Source organism: Rosa chinensis, chromosome 6 (assembly GCF_002994745.2).
Source record: "Rosa chinensis cultivar Old Blush chromosome 6, RchiOBHm-V2, whole genome shotgun sequence".
NCBI classification, from domain to species: Eukaryota; Viridiplantae; Streptophyta; class Magnoliopsida; order Rosales; family Rosaceae; genus Rosa; species Rosa chinensis.
The window spans coordinates 58,442,963-58,462,025 of record NC_037093.1 but is presented as its reverse complement, the minus strand read 5'-3'; the positions used below and the strand labels follow the sequence as shown (position 1 = coordinate 58,462,025).

The 19,063-nt window shown below is 38.9% G+C and overlaps 2 protein-coding genes across 2 annotated transcripts; one reads left to right on the top strand and one right to left on the bottom strand.

The window, feature by feature from the left end:
* Window positions 1-7,989: 7,989 nt before the first annotated feature.
* LOC112171659 (PLASTID TRANSCRIPTIONALLY ACTIVE protein 6, chloroplastic) lies at window positions 7,990-10,601 on the bottom strand. Its single transcript, XM_024308807.2, has 6 exons — window positions 10,037-10,601; window positions 9,876-9,944; window positions 9,651-9,755; window positions 9,282-9,401; window positions 8,424-8,513; window positions 7,990-8,341 (listed from the first exon to the last, which is right to left on the bottom strand). The coding sequence occupies exons 1-6, from the start codon at window positions 10,538-10,540 to the stop codon at window positions 8,225-8,227; spliced, it is 1,005 nt and encodes a 334-aa protein (XP_024164575.1). The 5' UTR covers window positions 10,541-10,601; the 3' UTR covers window positions 7,990-8,224.
* A 595-nt stretch (window positions 10,602-11,196) lies between these two features.
* LOC112169947 (ubinuclein-1-like) lies at window positions 11,197-17,356 on the top strand. The gene is given in 15 exon segments (XM_024307067.2): window positions 11,197-11,809; window positions 11,812-11,846; window positions 12,251-12,355; window positions 12,451-12,540; window positions 12,634-12,710; window positions 12,824-12,936; window positions 13,099-13,421; window positions 13,617-13,716; window positions 13,866-13,975; window positions 14,071-14,157; window positions 14,700-14,825; window positions 15,756-15,890; window positions 15,983-16,030; window positions 16,224-16,325; window positions 16,651-17,356. Coding segments are annotated over 15 exon segments (2,112 nt in total). The 5' UTR covers window positions 11,197-11,610; the 3' UTR covers window positions 17,113-17,356.
* The last annotated feature ends 1,707 nt before the right edge of the window (window positions 17,357-19,063 follow it).

The window sequence follows — 19,063 nt, the reverse complement described above, 5'->3', positions numbered from 1 at the left end:
CCCCACCACCACAAGCAGCGTCGGCTCCATCCCTAATACCCTGACCTCGAGCCCAGATCAAGACAGCGCCACCAGCAGCAACAAGAGGAGAATCCCAGCGGAAATCCTTTGAGTGCCGACGTGACTCGTCCTTGACGCCACCAAGGGCTCTAACCGCACCCCAAGTCCTCCCATAGCCTACGCTGGCTGGGGATTCAGGCTTCTGATCCGGTAGAAGCGGATCCAGAATCCACCACCCCAAACCACGCATTCCATAAGGAGCCCCAATAGCACTCCCCGCACCTATAGCCACCAGAGAGGCCATGCCGTCATTTGAGCCCGAATGACCTAGTCCGCCGTCACCACTTATCGATCCGTAAACACACAAGATGAACAAGCCTAAGCCTGCTATGGCCACAATTGACAAATCAATGGAGAAGGTACAAGAGAAAGCAACCCAAATGAGAGACTCTCTCAAAATCCTAGCAGAGCGCTAGGTCAATTGTGAGATGACAGAGATGAGGTATCAGTACCATGACAAAAATATAAGTTCCATGAAAACCTCGAGACGAATGCCGGAGCTGTTCGGAATCCGGCTTGGCACCGTTGTGGTCACCGGGTTCATCCTCGCCACCATGTTATGGAACAAGGCGTCCAAAATTCTGTTTGCCCCAAAAGTGTACCCATATGAGAATCTTCGAGTAGAGCTCAGCGGAGAACCATAGAGGGGTATTGGGTTTCTTCTAATTGTGTGCTAATTCTTGTTTCAGATGTATTTTTCTGCATTTCCCATGTTTAATATGGCTCCAAATAATGTTCTGTACCCCAAAATTGTGAGCATTGTATGTTTTGGATGATACCATCTTGGTTGTTTGATAATATGCTTGGGTGAAAAAAGCTGGAGTCTTTAAAGGTGATATTAGTGGTTTTCTGATGAGATTTGAAGGCAAAGATGAAATCTTTGAGTAGTGTAGGACTTGGTTTGAGTGTGGTTTTTGGTTGCTTATTCTTGGCTCTAATTGCTGAGCTTTACTACTTACTGTGGTGGAAGAAGAGGCTGACCAACAGAGAGATAGAAGATGACTACAGTAGCCTATCAAAGGAGGTGTTCTAAATGTTCTGCTGGAGAAGGACTTCTAAGTCTTTGAGCCACATGGCTCAAAGCCCCCAACAGCTTTGTTCTTCATTCAGAATCACAAATACACACTTGTCCATGAACCAAATGCTCAGCTTCAGCTTCATATGAGAAAGAGATAGAAAAGAATTCGAAAGCAGCTGGAAGGGGGTCAACTCCAAAAAATAAAAATCAGAAGTACCAATTTTACCTAACGGAGTTGACAGCTTTACTGTTGCTAGGTATGGAAATTGGGTCGGGCTTAAATCGTCAAGTACCATTTTGATATTTTTTGAAGTATAGGTATGAAAATTAATAGTCTGGAAAAGTTCAGACACTATTTGGACGATTTTCCCATTAGCAAATAATATGAGTTTTTTTAATGATATGCTGGCAAATATGGTAAGCTAGAAATTCATGGTTTATATTTTCCAAAACATAACTCCAAACTTTGCTAAAGTTATTTATATATATATAGCAAAAATGCTCTCGTCTTTGACTCCTGCAAGGGAGGTTCCTCAACGGTGTACTTTCAGGTGGTGGCGGTCTTGTGCTGTTGACTGCGTTGGGTGTCATTTCACCTTTCTCTAGTCTCTTTCGTGGTGGTGCAGGAGGGGCTACTCGACGGGGCTCCTTGCTCCTAGGCTGTTGCCTAATTCTCCTCGCCGTCGGTGCTAGCTGCGGTGATGGTGGGTCTAGGGTTGATCTGAGTTTGGATCGGAGCACTAGTGAATAGTGATGTGGATTCTCTAGGGAGGATAGATGAGAGGATGGGTATTGGTGTACGACTTGTGGCTTGTGGTGGTGATCGCATCTTTGGTGATCGCTGCTTTGATTCTTCAGGTTGGCACTACTGGGATCACATGGCTCTGAGGGGGTGATGGCGGATCAGTCTTGCTTGTCGAGACTGGGTTACTATGGATCGGATCAGATTATGTGGTCTGTCCATGATCGTGATTATGCAGACTGTGGTCAAGGTTCCTGTCAGTGCGACGGTGTTCGTTATGGTGGCAGTGGTGGTCTAGTTGGGGGTGTTAGTATCTATGGTGAGGGCGGCGGCTTCCACGAGGAGGGAGACTGCGGAATCATACTGGAGGCTAGGGTTTCTTCTCAATGGGCTTGTTGGGCTCTAGTTAGGGATTGGGCTCTAGGGTTATGGTCAATTTTGGTTGGGTTCTGGGTCTTTGGGCGTATGTTTTCGTTGTTTAAATTAGTGGGCCTTTCTCTTTTTATTCAAAGAGAGGATGGGTCTATTTTTTTCTTGGGTTGAGTGGGAAAGATCGCAAAGGTAGTGTTGGGCTTCATTGTCTTTTTTGTTTTTTCTTCGGAGCTCTGCTTATCTTTGTTTGCGCTTAATTAAAAAAGGTGGGTGTGCTAGGAGTGTACTGAGTATGCTTGTGTGAGGAGTGTACTAGTATAGTGTGCTCTATGTAATAGCTTCTTCTGACGGCCCTATGGGCAAGCCGTTATTGCATTGCTTGCTGAAATTTATACAAGGATTGACCTTTTCAACTAAAAAAAAAGTTATTTATATTGCTGCTGCTATCGGCTTCATTATTGTCAGCATTGCAAAAGCGATAGTTTGATTTAAGATAAGAACATCTTAACTCATATTCAAGTGGAATGAGACTCAAAAAAAGGTTATTTACTGATTAATAGTTCATGTAGTATTTCGTAGAGACTTAAATAAATGAACAAAGACACACACACACACATGGCCCTTCTATTAAGAGATTTTTTTCTTCTTTTTTTGCCATTTTAAGAGATCGATCATTAGACTTACTTTTTGATCACATATCCACATCTCAACTATTCAGTTTGTAGGTCTATATAAATAGATCATCTCTGCAAATTTTCAGCCAAATTGATAATCATTAATGCATGCATAACTGCAATTTACAATTATAAACATAAACGGTTCAGGTTGGACAGATTCGGTTCGTCTATTGATTTAATCTAGTTCAATACCTTAATGATCATCAATTTGGCTGAAAATTCGCAGAAGCAATCTATATTAGGACCTAAAAACTGAATGGTAGAGATGTGTGAGGGCAAGTTTGTATATTGAGATTTCTAGCAGCAATAGCCCTCTTGATAGAGTGAAGACCATACCCAAAATCGATCGAAGGTGTGACCCAAGAACGATTTTCACCCAAGAATAATTTTGTTGTGACTAGCTGGATGGTAATAGCAGCAAATAAGACTGATTTCAGAAAATGGACCTTATAAATGGATATGGTGTGGGAGCTAGATACCTGTGAGTTTAGTAAGGAGGAAGTTCCAGTAGTGGCACGATCTTGGGTTGCAGGATAAAACTATTTGGGTATTGATGACAAGGTTTTTAAAGATGAAGCCTGATCTCTTGCTTGAAGTTTTTGGGTTGTTCTGGCCTGTCCTTCCAACGACAGTGAACCCGCCTTTTATAGCGAAGGTAGGCAAAGAAGATTGGTGATAAGAACCAAGATTTCTAAGGGAGTATTCTCAGTTTTGGGAAGATGATTCAATTCCCAAGCTTTCAAGTTTTGTTTTCTCCATGGAACTAAATGGATGAAAGTTTGTTCAAGCTATGAGAGTGAAGGATGATGGTATAGGTATAGGACGGTGGTAATCCCATATTCTACGCTGCTATGATCTTTAGGGGATTCTAATCCCCTAATTTCTGCTGTTGTGAATCGTGATCACAAAGTCTAAGGGTTATTGAAAATTGAAGCAGGATTACTGAGGATATGATTTGGGAGGCTTCTCCATAGATTCTGGACTCTTACCAGAAATGGTGAAACACCAATCCCAGCAGCAGTTTTGATAGAATGATGTTTCTAGTTCGAGGAAGAAGATGACTCCAATGGGCTTTGGGTTAGAGGCTAATCTAACAGACTTTGGGTCAGGAAATGACTCTAGTGGGCTTTACATTTTGTTGGGCTTGCCTTGCATCCCTCTCACTAGCCCATATTAAGATTTTGGTCCATCAAGCATGAATTTTGGTTCCCAAGTCCAAAATTATTGACAAACTTTATTTTAATGATAGGCCTCACAAGATCCATTACCTTCCACACCACATCCCTTTGTATAAGCCCCAAGTGTAAAAACGTAGCTTGGGTCTACGTGTATTGCATGGTAATTTGGCTTGACTAATTCTTGAAGATGCATGTTAATTGATTGAGCATTTGGGCTTGCATTATTTAACTATAAATAAAGTGTTTCTTTTAGACTGCAATAGGCTTGTTTGAAGGCCCAATGAGATTGCGGGTTTAATGACTCGTCTCTTCATGTGTCGCTCATAAAATTGACTTGTGGAATTTTGAGTGTCAACAAGATGTTGATAGGTAATCAAAAATTAGGTGTAATAATCAATCCCTCAAATTAGCTAAAAAAAGGGATATATATATGTGTGTGTATATATATATATATCCTATCTTGAGTGAGATCTCGCTCTGAAATTAAAGTGCGAGGTTGGAGTTTAGGGTCACTTTTCAGTCTCATATCCACATCTCGACCGTTCAGTTTTTAGGCATTAATGTATAGATCATCTCTGCAGATTTTATGCCAATTTGATGATCTTTAAGGTATCTAACTCACTTAAACCAATTAACGGACTGAATCTGTCCATCCTGAACCGTACTAGATTTAAGGCAGTGATGATCTATACAGTAGTAGCTAAAAACTAAACGGTCGAGATGTGGATATGAGACCGAAAAGTGACCATAAACTCTAACCTCACACGTTAATTTCAAAGTGAGGCCTTACTCTGGACATGATATATATATATATATATATATATATATATATATATATATAAAAGATCAAGAGAGGACATCCTTCAACTCTTAAAGTGAGGATGTTTTTAGTTTTATGATGTATTTTAATAATCACAACCACTCATTCTTTAGTTACCTACACACATTAATCCTACAAAAAATTAGCAAAATCGGAAAATGTTTAACCATTTGATTTGCACAATGTTCATTTTAATTTTATCTAATGGATTACATTTGTTTACACAATTTTGAATGATTATGGATTTGATTGATTTTTTTATCCAACATTCTTGTATACGAATATGAAGAATCAATGGTTGAGATCACTGAATTAGGTCATATACTTGTGTAAAATAACAAAAATTATCAAATTCTTAAAGTAAGGACATCCTCTCTAGAACGAGCTTATATATATATATATAATTAGTCATTTGTAGTGAATAAATTTTTTTAAGCCATTTTCAGAGATCACTTATTAGATCAATTTTTTAATCACATATTGGCATCTCGACTATTTAGTTTTTAGTAGTAGATTACTTTTGCAAATTGATAATCGTTAAGGCATTCATAATTGTGATTTACAATTATAGATATGAACGGTTCAGGTTGAACAAATTTGATTCGTCTATTAATTTAATCTAGTTCCATATATTAACGATCATCAATTTGATTAAAAATTGAAGTGATATATTCATGTAGTCATACAAATTGAGTGATCGAGATGTTGATGTGTGATCGAAAAGTAGATCACACAAAAGATCTATTAAAATGATCAAAAACATAAATCTCTTAGGCCTCGTTTTGTTTATGGAAGTGAATGTAATTCCTTTGTCTTTTTTTATAAAAACTTTTAACTCTGATGTTTGGTAACATAATGAAAGTTATTAGGAAAGTTGTTAAATTTTTTGTAAATAATGCAATAAAATAAGGGAAACTCTACACTGTGTTAACGTACGTATGACATGAATACAATTGCCTTAAAGTGGTAAAATGAGTCATCAAAATAGTAATATTAGTCCTTAAAGTGGTAACACGAGTCCTTAAAGGAGTAAATTTTCTTAGTTACCACATGAGTCCTCGAGTGGTAAAATGAGTCCTTAAAGTGGTAAATAAGTCCTTAAAGTGGTAAAAATAGTTGATGTATGATCAACATTAAGAGCATCTCCAACAACTTCCCTATAATTTCTTTATTATAGGGAAACAAAAATTAAAATCTCCAAAAAAATTTCTGCTCAAACTCCAACAAATTCTCTATTTTACAGATTCCATATTCTTCCCTAAATCATTTCCTAAAATTTTATAGATTGCTGTAAATATAGAGAATTTTGTTTTCTCTCTCATCACTAGGGCTGTCAATTCCGACATGACCCGATAACACGACTCGAAACCCGCACGAAATAAAGCGGGTTGAACCCGCACGATTAAAAAGCGGGTCAGCCATGGGTCAACCCGCCATGACCCATTTAATAAATGGGTCGGCCACAGGTCAACCCGCCAACACGAAGTGAACCCGTATAACCCGATTATGCTATATTTTATCCTGAAATTTTAGACGTTGGGAGTATTTGATCATAGGATTAGACAATTTGAAATATTTTTCTTTATAATTATTGGATTTAATTATTTATGAATTATATATAATTATTTATATTCTTTGTCTTGTGGAGTTTTTAGCAAATTTAATCAATTTATGCATTTTTTTAGTTAAATTGGTCGCATTGTTAACCCTTAAATGAGTCATTTTGTCAAACACAACACAACCTATTTATTAAATGGGTTAAGCGGGTTGGAAACGGGTAACCCGTTTAATAAATGGGTTGGGTTTGGGTTTAAATTTTTGACACGATTATTAAATGGGTTGGGTTTGGGTTTGTATCTTGCAACACGATAAATACCTTGACCCGACACGACCCATTGACAGCCCTACTCATCACTATCTCTATTTTAGGGATAATTATAAGGAATCTGTTTGAGCAAAACAAAACATATTTTTCCCTAAAATGAAAAAAAATCAAGATATAGGGAATCTGTTAGAGTTTACTCTAAGAGCAACTCCAACAGATTCCCTATATTTTGATTTTTCTCTACTTTAGGGAAAAATAAGCCTCTTTTGCTCCAACAGATTCCCTATAACTATCTCTATTTCAGGGAAAGTGAGGAGAGAGAAAACCAAATTCCCTATATTTATAGCAAACTCTAAAATTTTAAAGAAGAATATGGATATTTTATAGATTACTGTAAACTCGGGAATCTGTTGGAATTGGAGAAGAAAAATAGGCTAAAAGTTTGACTTTTGCTTCTCTATAATACAAAAATTATAGGGAAGCGGTTGGAGTTGCTCTAACATACCATAACCTTACCCATAAAATAATATGCTGTGAGTAATAAATATAAGGAAAGAGTGAGGGAAAATGATTCATTTTGAAGAATGAGGGAAAATGATTCATTTTGGAGTTTGGAAAGAACTACTTTTCCCTTTATTTTCTCTTCATTCAAGAAATTATTTCATTTCCTTTTGTATCTCAAACGCATAAAATGAACAAATTTCATTTCCTGATGCTTACTTTCCGCGAACCTAACGTGACCTAAAGACCCTCACTTTCTCACTCACACACACATCTTTACGGTCAGAATCTTTCAACTCATCATCATTTTGACAACTTTTGGAGCGACCAATTTCATGGAAGATACGAAAGCTAATCATGGTCACAAGATCCAAAACTTAAATTGTATACTCTTCAAGCTTTCAATTTTGATCTCTTTGGCTTTGGTTGCCTGAGAGGATTTTGTATTCGAACTCTACTTTGTAGTATTTTCTCATAAAAAAGAAGACGGGGTCAATACTCCTCCCCATACTTAAATTTTTTAATACAGCTCCAAACTCTTATAAAAATCTTATAATCCAGCCCCTTAAGAATAGGCCAAGCGGTATTTGTCCGTTTAGTCTTTCCAGATAATCCTACCCTGTTGTTTTCCTGTTACCATGTTTAAGCATGCGATTAAAGGTTACCAAGTTATGACTTCAGCCCTTTATACTATTACCCATCCTTGCTGCAATGGTTCTCTTCTCCATTAAGCTAGTCACTAATCAGGAGAGTTCATTTAACCATGTCTTTAGGTTTTTGTCTGATTTAACACACATCTGGCAAATTGAATAAAATTGCTTACCAAAACTCAGCACAAAGGAACTTGGATTTCAGAGCCAGCTGATTAATTCTACATACTTTACAAGAATGTAAGCACATCAAGTGCTTCCCAACATATCAGCCACAAGGACAATTTGATATTGAGCTTAACCAATCTCAACATCACTAGATTTGCAGATTCTGTAATCTTCACGTTCTAATCTTTAAACTCGGCCGATTAACTAGATTAACTAGAACCAATTTGAAACGGGGAAATCTCGTAGCTTGCTAAGATGTCTCTCCATGTCCTTTCTGGTCTTATTCCACTCTTCCCTCTCTATCACTGTGGTGGGATCATCTTTTTCACTCTGAAAGGATACAAAACGGCGAATCAGATAATCCATAAATGAAGTTTATTTAAAGAAATAGAGTTGGATCAGAGTGGGTTACCGCATGAACTATTCTGAAGGAGTTGCCATTGTCACGTATTACAAGCAGATCATGTCTTCTATCTCTGGTTCTTCCCCCCGGAACACTGACCTATAGAAGCCATAACAACCATTCATCCAGCATAAGAAGGCTAACTTCTGAGTAGACATATATCTTTAACCATCGGTGTAATACTTCTAATGGTATTCAGTGCAATTCTAACTTATAACGACATCCAAGTGTTAACCAAGTAAAAAAATATCCTGCCACAATTCTCCATTGCCTAATTGGAAGTTTTCCTTACCGGTTGGTCAAAATATAGGGAAGAATAGTCGCATGGCAAGTTGGCAACTATGAAGTTTTAATTGAACATAGTTACATGAAGTAATTCCATAAGGCAAATAGAACAAAGTAATGAACACTACATGAAGTGTACGAATCACCATTCTTGAAATCAGATTCTAAGATGATATTCTTACTGAATCGTACAACACAGAGTGTAGTGGCAACTATTACACAGTAATAGCTATTTACATAATTATTTTTTTGACCTTGACTATAAACCCACTCGGTGTAGTCAATCTGAAGACACAGGGTGATTAAGTATGGACCTAAAATATCCACGTTTTCACAATATACCAACTTGTACTGATCTAAACGAAAATCCCCAACAAGAAGGTCGACTCTTAACTCACACAAGCATCATAGGCAATGCTGTTATGTTTTTTCACAAACTCACCGTCCCAAAAACTATGTCTCATGACTTTCATCTAAGCTGATAAGGCTCCCTAAAAGTATTAAATTTAGAAGGGCATGATTTAGGATATAACCTGTCAAATTTCAATTTTGAAAGCAAAACATAAAACATAGAGCTCTCACCAGGACTTTTACTCTGCTAATAGACTTTGTCTTGGAATCAATCACGTAAATCTCTTCAAAATCCAGTACAAAATCAGGGTCTCCCAAGCGCCGGTTCCTGTAGTGCTTTGTCAAATAAACCTGAAACAGAAAAGCAGCCTAGTGAGTGATGCAATTGCTGGAAAAAGACACCCATTTACAAAGAAAGAAGAAAAATAAGAACACCAATCCACTTGGACACTCAAAATTATCAATCTTGAAAAAGACCAACTGTGTCTGCTTTAAATTCTACATCCAGAACAATTCTCACGGAATCAAAATGCAGTTGCATCAATCCTTCCCATTGATAGCTGTACAAAACAGTACCAAACACACACAGGTCACTCATACCTTAAAAACGTCCCTCTCGGTCTTGTACAATGGGTCTCTAGGAGCATCAATGGGCGGTTCCGTCACATTGTAGCAGCTAAATTCACTCTGGGCGCATCGAATGTACTGACATGTGCAGCAACCAAAGAATAAACAAATTAAGCATCACTAATGCAGTAATGAACCATACTAAATTGACCCTAAATCTTAATAATTTGATTTAAATTATAAATTTTAGAGTAGTACCTTGTCAGGCATTGGAGCTAAAACCCTAGGAATGGCATAAACATCTGTATCCGGAGGAGTAACATACATCTACATTCAAACAAAAAATATATCGATCATAAACTTGAAAATTTAAGAAATTTTTTCCGTCAAAATTTGAATATGAAAATTAAAATGCAGACCTCTCTGAAATCGAAGACGTCGTTATCGGGGCCCGGCGGTTTCCGTATAAAGAAATCGCAATCGAGCAAACTAATCTTGTGAAACTCGTCCTCGTTGATCCGATAATCCACCACCATCTCGGAGTCCCAGCCCTGCGTGAACACGAAGCTCTTGCTCGGCACCATGGCGATGTCGACATCACCGTTGGCGGCGTCGACTGCGGCGGAGGCGCCGGCGAGGGGGTCGTACTCGATGTCGAAGTCCTTCTTGTTGTCGACCTCCTCCAGCTCCTCAACGTCCATGTCGTAGTCGTCGGGGCCGCCTCCGTCGGCGTCGCCGTCGTCGGCGCGGACGAGGAAGGAGGGGCGGTTGAGGGCGGGTTTGGGTTTGAGGGAGCGGAAAGGGAGGGGGTGGGAAGAGTGGAGGAGGAGAGGTGTGGTGGGTGTGAAGAGAGGTTTGTGGGTGAAGAATGGCGGCGGCGGCGGCGGCGGCGGCGGAGAGAGGAAGAAAGCGGTGGCTCTCATGGCGCTTCGGGGTCTGTTTTTTGGATGAGAGCAAATGAGGACTGAAGGAGTGAGCTCAACACTTGTCAGCGCGCCATATCCATTATAAACGTAAAAATATTAAAAATTACTGAATTATTTTTGGAATAAAATTCAAAGCGTTGAGATTATTAATTTTTATGAGTTGACTGAATTTAAAACTTATTTTTTTTACCTCAGTGATCACGGAGATTTGAATTTGAAAATCACGTCGCAAGTTGATTATGGATGAAAAAATTCAGCGTAAATTGAATTAGAAGTGAAATTTATTCTCGTAAACTACAGTTTATGTTATAGTGGGTTGCTATATCAGACATATTTATGTCAACAAAACGTGGATCAATCGATCATAAAGAGTTGAGAGGTGTTGAAGAGATGGTAGGAGGAGGAGAAGAAGAAGGATTGTTGATGAGAATTTCAACGTCAGTGGCTAAATGGCACACTGAATTGCAACTTAAAATATGGTCCATATAATTCTTAGATGCCAAATGACTATTGGAAATCAGGACACTTAAAAATTAGACAAAATACAAATGTACTTCAAATAAACTAATACAGAATGACTAGACATTAAAACGTGACATTATCTTTAGGAGTCTCAATTCCACGCTCTTGTTGCAACATTATCTAGTCTACACCTATGATCCACTTTGAAGCAAAGGTATGTGTTAAATTCCAAAGGAAGCTTTAACCTAGAGCCAAGTCGGGCCCGGACTCGGGCCAGAACAAACCCGGCCGATCCTCTTCCCTCTGAGTTCGTTTTTTTTTTATCGGGAAAACAAAGAAGGAAGACGAAAAGTTTCAAAGCACACAGAGCGTCTCAAAATTTTTCAGTTAAAAGACTTCCACAAAAAGATTCCCCCTGCTATCCCGCCCAATCGAATTCCCCTATCTTAAATCCCCCCCCTCTCTCTCTCTCACTTTCTCTAATCTAGAGAGAGAGAAGTTCATCTAATTAGGGCTTACGTGGTCCCCCAAATGCCCTCTCCCCCAATCTTAATTCTCCAATCTCCGATCCCGATTATACCCTAGAATTCTCCGACTCTTCGCCAATGGACGACCAGAAGGCCGGCCCCGAATCCTCGAGGCCCTCCACCTCGTTTCTCAAAGCCGGCGACCGGCAAATGTTCACGGTGGAGCTCCGACCCGGCGAGACCACCATAGTCTCCTGGAAGAAGCTCGTCAGGGACACTAACAAGGTCAATGGCCTGCCTCCGCCCACTGCCACTGCCACTGCCCCTGACCCTCCCCCAACGCTCACCCTAACCTCGAGTCTCGTATAGCTCCGGTGAGACCCTTGCATTCGAAAAGTTTGGTGATTCCGTACATTATTCATTGTAATTAAATTGCTGAGTTTGTGTTTTTTTTTTTTTTTTTTTTTTGGGGTCTTATGGTGAACTTGTTAATGGCTTGCTCTGTCTAGTTATGGACTTTGCTGGTGTAGCTTATGGCTTGTCTTCAGACTATGAGTTATTCTAAGTTGGGAATGCGTTTGTTAAATTAGGATTTTCATCTAAAATGTGTTCGTATATTGAGGGAATCAAGTTCATGTCATGGCTATATATCAGATTTGGTGCATGATCTGCATTTTTAGTCTTAAGATGGCAATTCTTCGATAAGGTCAACTGTTTATACAATGCACTGTGATGATAGTTTTATCTTTTTTTATTAATTGAGCATCACATTTTCTAGGTACAACCTTCTGGAGAGGGAGAGGGAGAGGGAGAGGAAGGGAAAGATGAAGCTGCGCCGAATCGTTTTAGTGCTGTGATTGAGAAGATTGAGCGCCTATATATGGTATTTTAATTCTAGCATTAGTAATGCTGCTTATTTGGCTCTTAGTTTCATCGGCTTTTGTGTAACTTGGTGTTATATAATCATTATGAATACAGGGTAAAGATAGTAGCGACGATGAAGATCAAAATATTCCTGATGACGATCAGTATGATACTGAGGACTCTTTTATTGATGATGCTGAGTTGGTGGGTATCTCTATCTATTGATTTTTCATGTATATAGTGGCCTGGCAACTGTGCTAATATGTTTCTATTGTTCCTTCACTATGTGTTATGCAGGATGAATATTTTGAAGTTGATAATTCAGCTATAAAACATGACGGATTCTTTGTTAACAGGGGCCAACTAGAACGGATGTAGGTTTCCTTAGTCTTTTTTTCTCATTCTGTATATAATTTTCTGATATATTGTTTTTGATATTGTAGAATTTTATCTGATTAAGTTCTGATGTTTTCTTCCCTGTCCCTAGAAACACAACTGCTGCATTACCTAACCAGCAACCAAAGAAAAGGAGAAGAAAAGAGGCAAAGAGCCCCGGTGAAACTGATGACAGTCACGTGCCAAATAAACAAGCAAAGTTAGGTAAGACAGCCGCAGCAAAGATTACATCGGGACTTGCAAAGAACTCATCTGCTCTCACTACTGTTGCTGTAACCACGGAACACCGTGAAGATGTGAAATTTCAGAATCCATTGAATTCTTCCGGTTATTCATCCACTAAAAAGTCTGCTGATTCTAAAACAGTTATGAATCCTTCTCCTTTGAAAGCATTGGATGGAGATGCTTCTGCACTGCAAGCAGAGGTGAAGGATATTGATAAGTCTAAGTCAGGAATCCTGCTTCCTAAGGACTCGAGTAATAGATTTAAAGATGCCGGTGGGTCCTCTGATGCATCGTATCATAAGTATCATGATAAAAATGCTTATTCGCAAACTAAAACCCAGTCGGGTAGACTATCTGGCAACGCTGATGAGCTGGAATCATCAGTTCGGGCGAAAGTGAAAAATGGGATCCGTCAACTGCCTGACCTTAACCTCTCGGACGGGAAGTACTCTGTTCCAACTACAGTGAGTACTTTTGATATATATCTATTTGTCAATGTGATTGTTTCTCTTTAAGTAATGTGCTGTGTGGGCCAAGTAAACAATAGGTGTGATAAGATTGAAGCAGCCCAACTTTGTTCCTTTGATGCATGTGCATATTCCCTTCTTGTACTTTTCTCAGCGAGGGTAATTTCAATTGTGAAAATTGGCATTGCGCAGAAAACTTCACATTTGCATCGAAAGGAGGGTTCTAGTGTAAGGCCCAAGGGTTCGATGCTTGAAAAGGCTATTAGGGAGTTGGAGCGGATGGTTGCAGAATGTAAGAAATATTCCTTTGATTTTCCATCCTATTTTTTGTCTCAAGTGATAATTTTGCATTTGTTTCAGTTGCTTCTTCAGACTATAGATACTGATTTAAGGAAGCTACTTGCTAATAATTTTGTATTCTGTGTACAATGACAATCTCAGCAAGGCCACCTGCTATGGAGAATGCAGAGGGAGATAATTCATCCCAAGCAATTAAAAGGAGATTGCCTAGAGAAATAAAGATGAAGCTTGCTAAAGTTGCTAGACTAGCGGTACGTTCAGTAGCTATTTTGATTAGAACTCTTGCTGCTGTGATTTATTACAGCTTTGTACTCACAAGTTTCAGCACATACTCTCTTTTTTGCAGCAGGCTAGCCATGGAAAAATATCAAAAGAGTTACTTAACCGGCTTATGAGTATTCTTGGCCACTTAATACAGCTCAGGACGTTAAAGGTATCACACTATTTATTTTTTTTGTGTTCGCTTCTTAATGAAAAAGCTTGGACTCTCTGAATTGATTAATTTTTTACAGTGTTAATTATATACGACTTAAATATGCTTATTGGTCTGGAACTGGTACTGCAATTTGACAAATATGGAGCATCCATATTGGCCTTCACTTTGGTTATATTTAGGAAGCCAGCCTAAGAGCTCCTGGGTCATTTAGATACTGCTATGGGGTCATATTTGTAACCATAAATTTGCAAGAAGACTTGGGATTCTGAGTTCAATTCCAAGTATTGTTTACTTAGACATTAATAATATTAGATCGACCCTTTAGGTGGTGGATGTATCTCTTCTTATTTAGAGGATATTCTTAGGTATGTTCTGTAGGGAGAAACAAATCTTCGTGTTACAATGACAGAGATATGACACACATAGTAAAGCCATTCATGATATGGTTATACAATAGTTTTTATGTCTGGTTGTTATGTATCTAGACTTCTTGTTTCTGTCTAAGATGCCATTATATGTGCTTTTTTCTTTTGCTGCAGAGAAATTTAAAGGTTATGATTAGTATGGGTCTATCAGCCAAAAAGGAGAAAGATGACAGGTTTCAACAGATCAAGAAGGAAGTTATAGATATGGTTAAGATAAATGTATCCTCTTTGGAGTCTAAGGTATGTGTAGCACAGCCTTGCTGGTTGTGTTTGGTTTGTGATGCCTTTTTGGTGGGGTGAATGGTGCTCAATGATTGATGGAACTGGAATAATCGTATGTAGACTATTATTCAAGTTATATAATGTTATCTGGATTATATGAAGTCATGATATGGTATCCTTTTTATTCTATTGCATATCACATTTCTCCTTGAGCTCTAAGGCCAATGTGTTTTTGGCTCTGGACATTTGTCTGATCTAGTGTTCCCTTTGCCTTCATGGAAAATTCAGTTTGCTTTCCTTTGAGAGCTCTGATACCATGTTAGATTATGGCAAACCAAAAGCTAAGAGAGAAGAAAGTGGTGGCTTGCTTAATCATGGCAGAGGCCAGAGAGATATTATATATACAGAGAGGAAACCCTCCAGCATAAGAAACCTTATACCTTAGGAAAAGACTACACTAAACCTTAACTAAGAAACACAGTAAAAGCTTTAAATAACTGAAACCAAAGATGAAACTACATAAAATTATACTACATTCACAGCTCTCTACTGCCGTCTTCCATCTACATCGAGCATTGACTTTGTCATTCAAAGGTCATTCTGTTTTCTGGGGCTCAGGCATCAATTTTGTACAGTTCTTGGTCAGTCTGTATCACCCAGCTTTTTTTCTCTTGCTAGTTGCCACTTGTCTTTGTTACTTCCTTCTACTCTATTTACTCACACTTCATTTTTACCATATCTTTGCTGCAATTAGAATTGTGAAACTTTCCGGAAATCCTGTCCTTTGTTTGTTGATCAGTACATCCTACTGCCTTTGCAGTAATATTTGGTCCTCTGCTATAATATGTTTCTTTACTTTTATTCGTTCCCTTCTGATAATTCTGAAATCCAATATTAGAATAACTTCTGCATGTGAGACAAATGTAAAATGAATGATTATCTTCTCAGGCATTGGAACAAACTGGAGCCTCCGATGATTTTCAAGAAATAGCCTCTGGAGCAAAAGAAGTCTCTAAAAGAAAGTTGAGCATGGATCCTGTATTAGAGGACAAGATTTGTGACCTCTATGACCTTTATGTTGATGTACTGATTCAAACTCACAATTTCCGTTCGTGAAAGTTTTGTTTCTTCTTTTTGGCTTGTTTTAATTCTGTGCACCTTATTTCTTGTTCTAGGGGCTGGATGAAGATATAGGTCCACAAATAAGAAAGCTCTATGCTGAGGTATCTTTCAGGGTGTTTTTCCTTGTTTTAGGGTTTGCAGTTCAGATTTTGCTTTTTCACTCCCTTAAATATAAAATTCTATGACCTATCTGGTTGGTCTTTGTTAGGCCTGTCATTTTGTAATGTAATATTTGTTACTCACTGTTTGGTAATGCTCTTGAAGCTTTCCTGATGTTAATCTTATGTGAAACAGCTAGCGGGATTGTGGCCTAGTGGTTTCATGGACAATCATGGCATCAAAAGTGCAATTTGTCGGGCAAAAGATAGACGGAGGGAGCGATACAGCCAAAATAAAGTATGTAAAGCTTAGATCCTGAATCCAAAACCCCCAGTTATTTTCATGCATTTAATTGTAATTTTTGACGTCTCCAATTTTTGCTTGGATGAAGTTGTTCATATAATCATTTGGTCTAGATATGAGATGAACAAATATTAGATCAGCACATTCATTGCTGGATATATGGGTACAGGAAGGAATGTAACTTTTGTGTGGACATTTACCTCTACTGTTTCTATTTTTCTTGTTCCCACTCCTCTCTCATTGTGGGTATCATCTAATGCTCTGAAAGTAGTTATGTTGATTGATATGTGGACAATTTCTTTCTCAAACTTTTCTTCAGGATCAGGAGAAAATGAGGAGGAAAAAGATGTTGACTCCAAAATTAGAGGAGTCTGTTAGAGTTGACGCAAGTTCAATTCCCCAGCAACAGTATATACGAGAGAGAGTGGCAACTGAACCTAGCAGTCATGGTTCAGGGAACAAGACTGTATCAGGTACAACAGCAGCTGTGAGGATACCCAGTCCAATAAACGGTCCTAGCTTTGACAGGCTTAAACAAGAGAAGCTCAAGGGAAGTGCAAGTAATTCCCCTGATGACACGAGGGTCGCAGATGGTGCATTGGTAAAGAAAAAGGTGAAGAGGAAGCCAGATCAAGAGTTGGATGAAACTCGGATACGGCCAGAAAAATTACCTTCCCAACAAGGTGAGGAAAGACAAAAGTCATTCAAGCAGGCGGCTGGTGTACCCCAGAAGTCAAACCATCAATCCACCGGCCTTCCTAGCGCTGAGCAGTCTAGCTGACATAATATAGCCTAATTAGGAAGTTTACAACATAAGAATGTTTGTGTAACAGAGCCTTCATTATTTTTTCTTTTTTCTTCTTTGGTTTGGCTTCATTCATTGTGACTTACTGACTGTTGCCATTTTTGTAATTATTAATGTTACTACATGGTGCTTATGGATTAGGGATTCAGATTTAAATAGAGATAGCAAAAAGCTGTAATTTTCTTGTGCAATGTAGTTAATCGTCTTTTTCAGCGTGTCATTGTGTTCTTAATAAACAACGATATTCAGTATTCACTGCACCATTTTTCTTACTGCATAACAATGACTCGCCAATACAATAAAATTAACCAATGCAGACTAGTTTCATACAAGTTTTTGGAAGTGGGCATTTTAACCCATATGGTTTGGAATCGGAGAGAGAAGTCCGAGACAAAATCAATAAGGAAGAGGAAGTTACATTCAAGTTATCATCTCTTTTGCCAATCGGATATGGTTCGTGGTATACAGTAGTAGAAGGTAAACGCTTGAAGTCTCAACACCTAAAAATAAGAACTTAGTTTCGATCTCTAACCGAAAAGCTTGAAAATTCAATTGATAATTTGCAAACTAGATCTCAAGCATTCGACTGTCAACTCTCACCAGTTAGCGATCAATAGGTTTGAGGGGCTTTCGGATTTGCGCCTCTGCAGTGTGGGATTAGTTCATCTTTGTTGGGATACCCTCATATCCTCGTAAACCTCAGTCTGAATTAGCTAGTGTGTTACTAGCTTGCTAACGTAACCGATATGTCCTACTACCTCACCCCCCCAATTGAAAAAAAAAAAAAAAAAATGCTAATCAGACAAGTTGTAACAAAAACATTTCGCAGTGTAATAAAATTAGGGTAAAAAATACAAACAGTACCCAAACTATGGTCGACTCCGAATTTCTGTACCCAAGTTTCCAAAACTATCACTTTGGTACCTGAAGTTCGGACCCCGACCCAACTTTAGTACCTAGAACACTGTTGGCCGTTACGGAGTTAGTCAACTGTCAAACTTTGAGGGGTATTCTCGTCCTTTCACCAGATTTCTTCTTCTTCCTCAAACTCTCTTCATTTTCTTCTTCCTCCCAACTCTCCCATCATCTTGGGCACGGGTGGGCTGCGCAGGCGCGGGGCGCTGGGTGGGCTGCACAAGCGTGGGACGCAGGTACATATGTTGGGTCGGGCTAGATAACCTGGGTACCATTGTGATAGTTTTTGAAAATTTGGGTATAGAAATTCAGAGTCGGTCATAGGTTGGGTACTATTTGTGACAGGACCCGCCCCGGATTTCACCTTGAAATCCGAAGTGACCCTGCGGGCCCACCTTAGAAGAAATTCTACCAAAAATTTGGCGGAACTTCCCCTAAAATGGGCTACCCAAACCTGTAGAAAACATTTACACTCCTCAATCAATTCATCCTTATGCTCCTGGAGCCACCCTGCTCCCCAAATCAACATCAGTCTCCAATTCACAAAACACTCATCTCAACTCGAATAGCATAAATCTCATAGGAAATCAGAGCAATTCTAACAGAAAGGTATAAGAGGAAAGCCTAATTCAACAACAGATGCGGAAGCCATGCTGTTGACTATGCCTCAACTCCGTGTACGCCCGACCTCAACCAATTCGCCTGCAAACTGGGCATTTGAAACCGAAGGGCCCAGGGGAAAGTACATAAAATACGTTAGCGTGAGTGGACAAAATAAACAATTTTAAAACCAAGTGGATTTTATACTTTCCCACATTTATTTCCTTAAAAACCCTCGATGCATGTAACGATTTAGAAAACAAATCACGAGAAGCTCCGCTCAAGAAAAACTGACTAGACCGAGAGGAAAGATCGAAACTCCGATACTCAACAGGATAAGACCAGCCCCGCTGGTTACACGGAAATCAAACTAGGCCCCGCTAGTCGAGAAATGATAGGATATGGGGAAGAG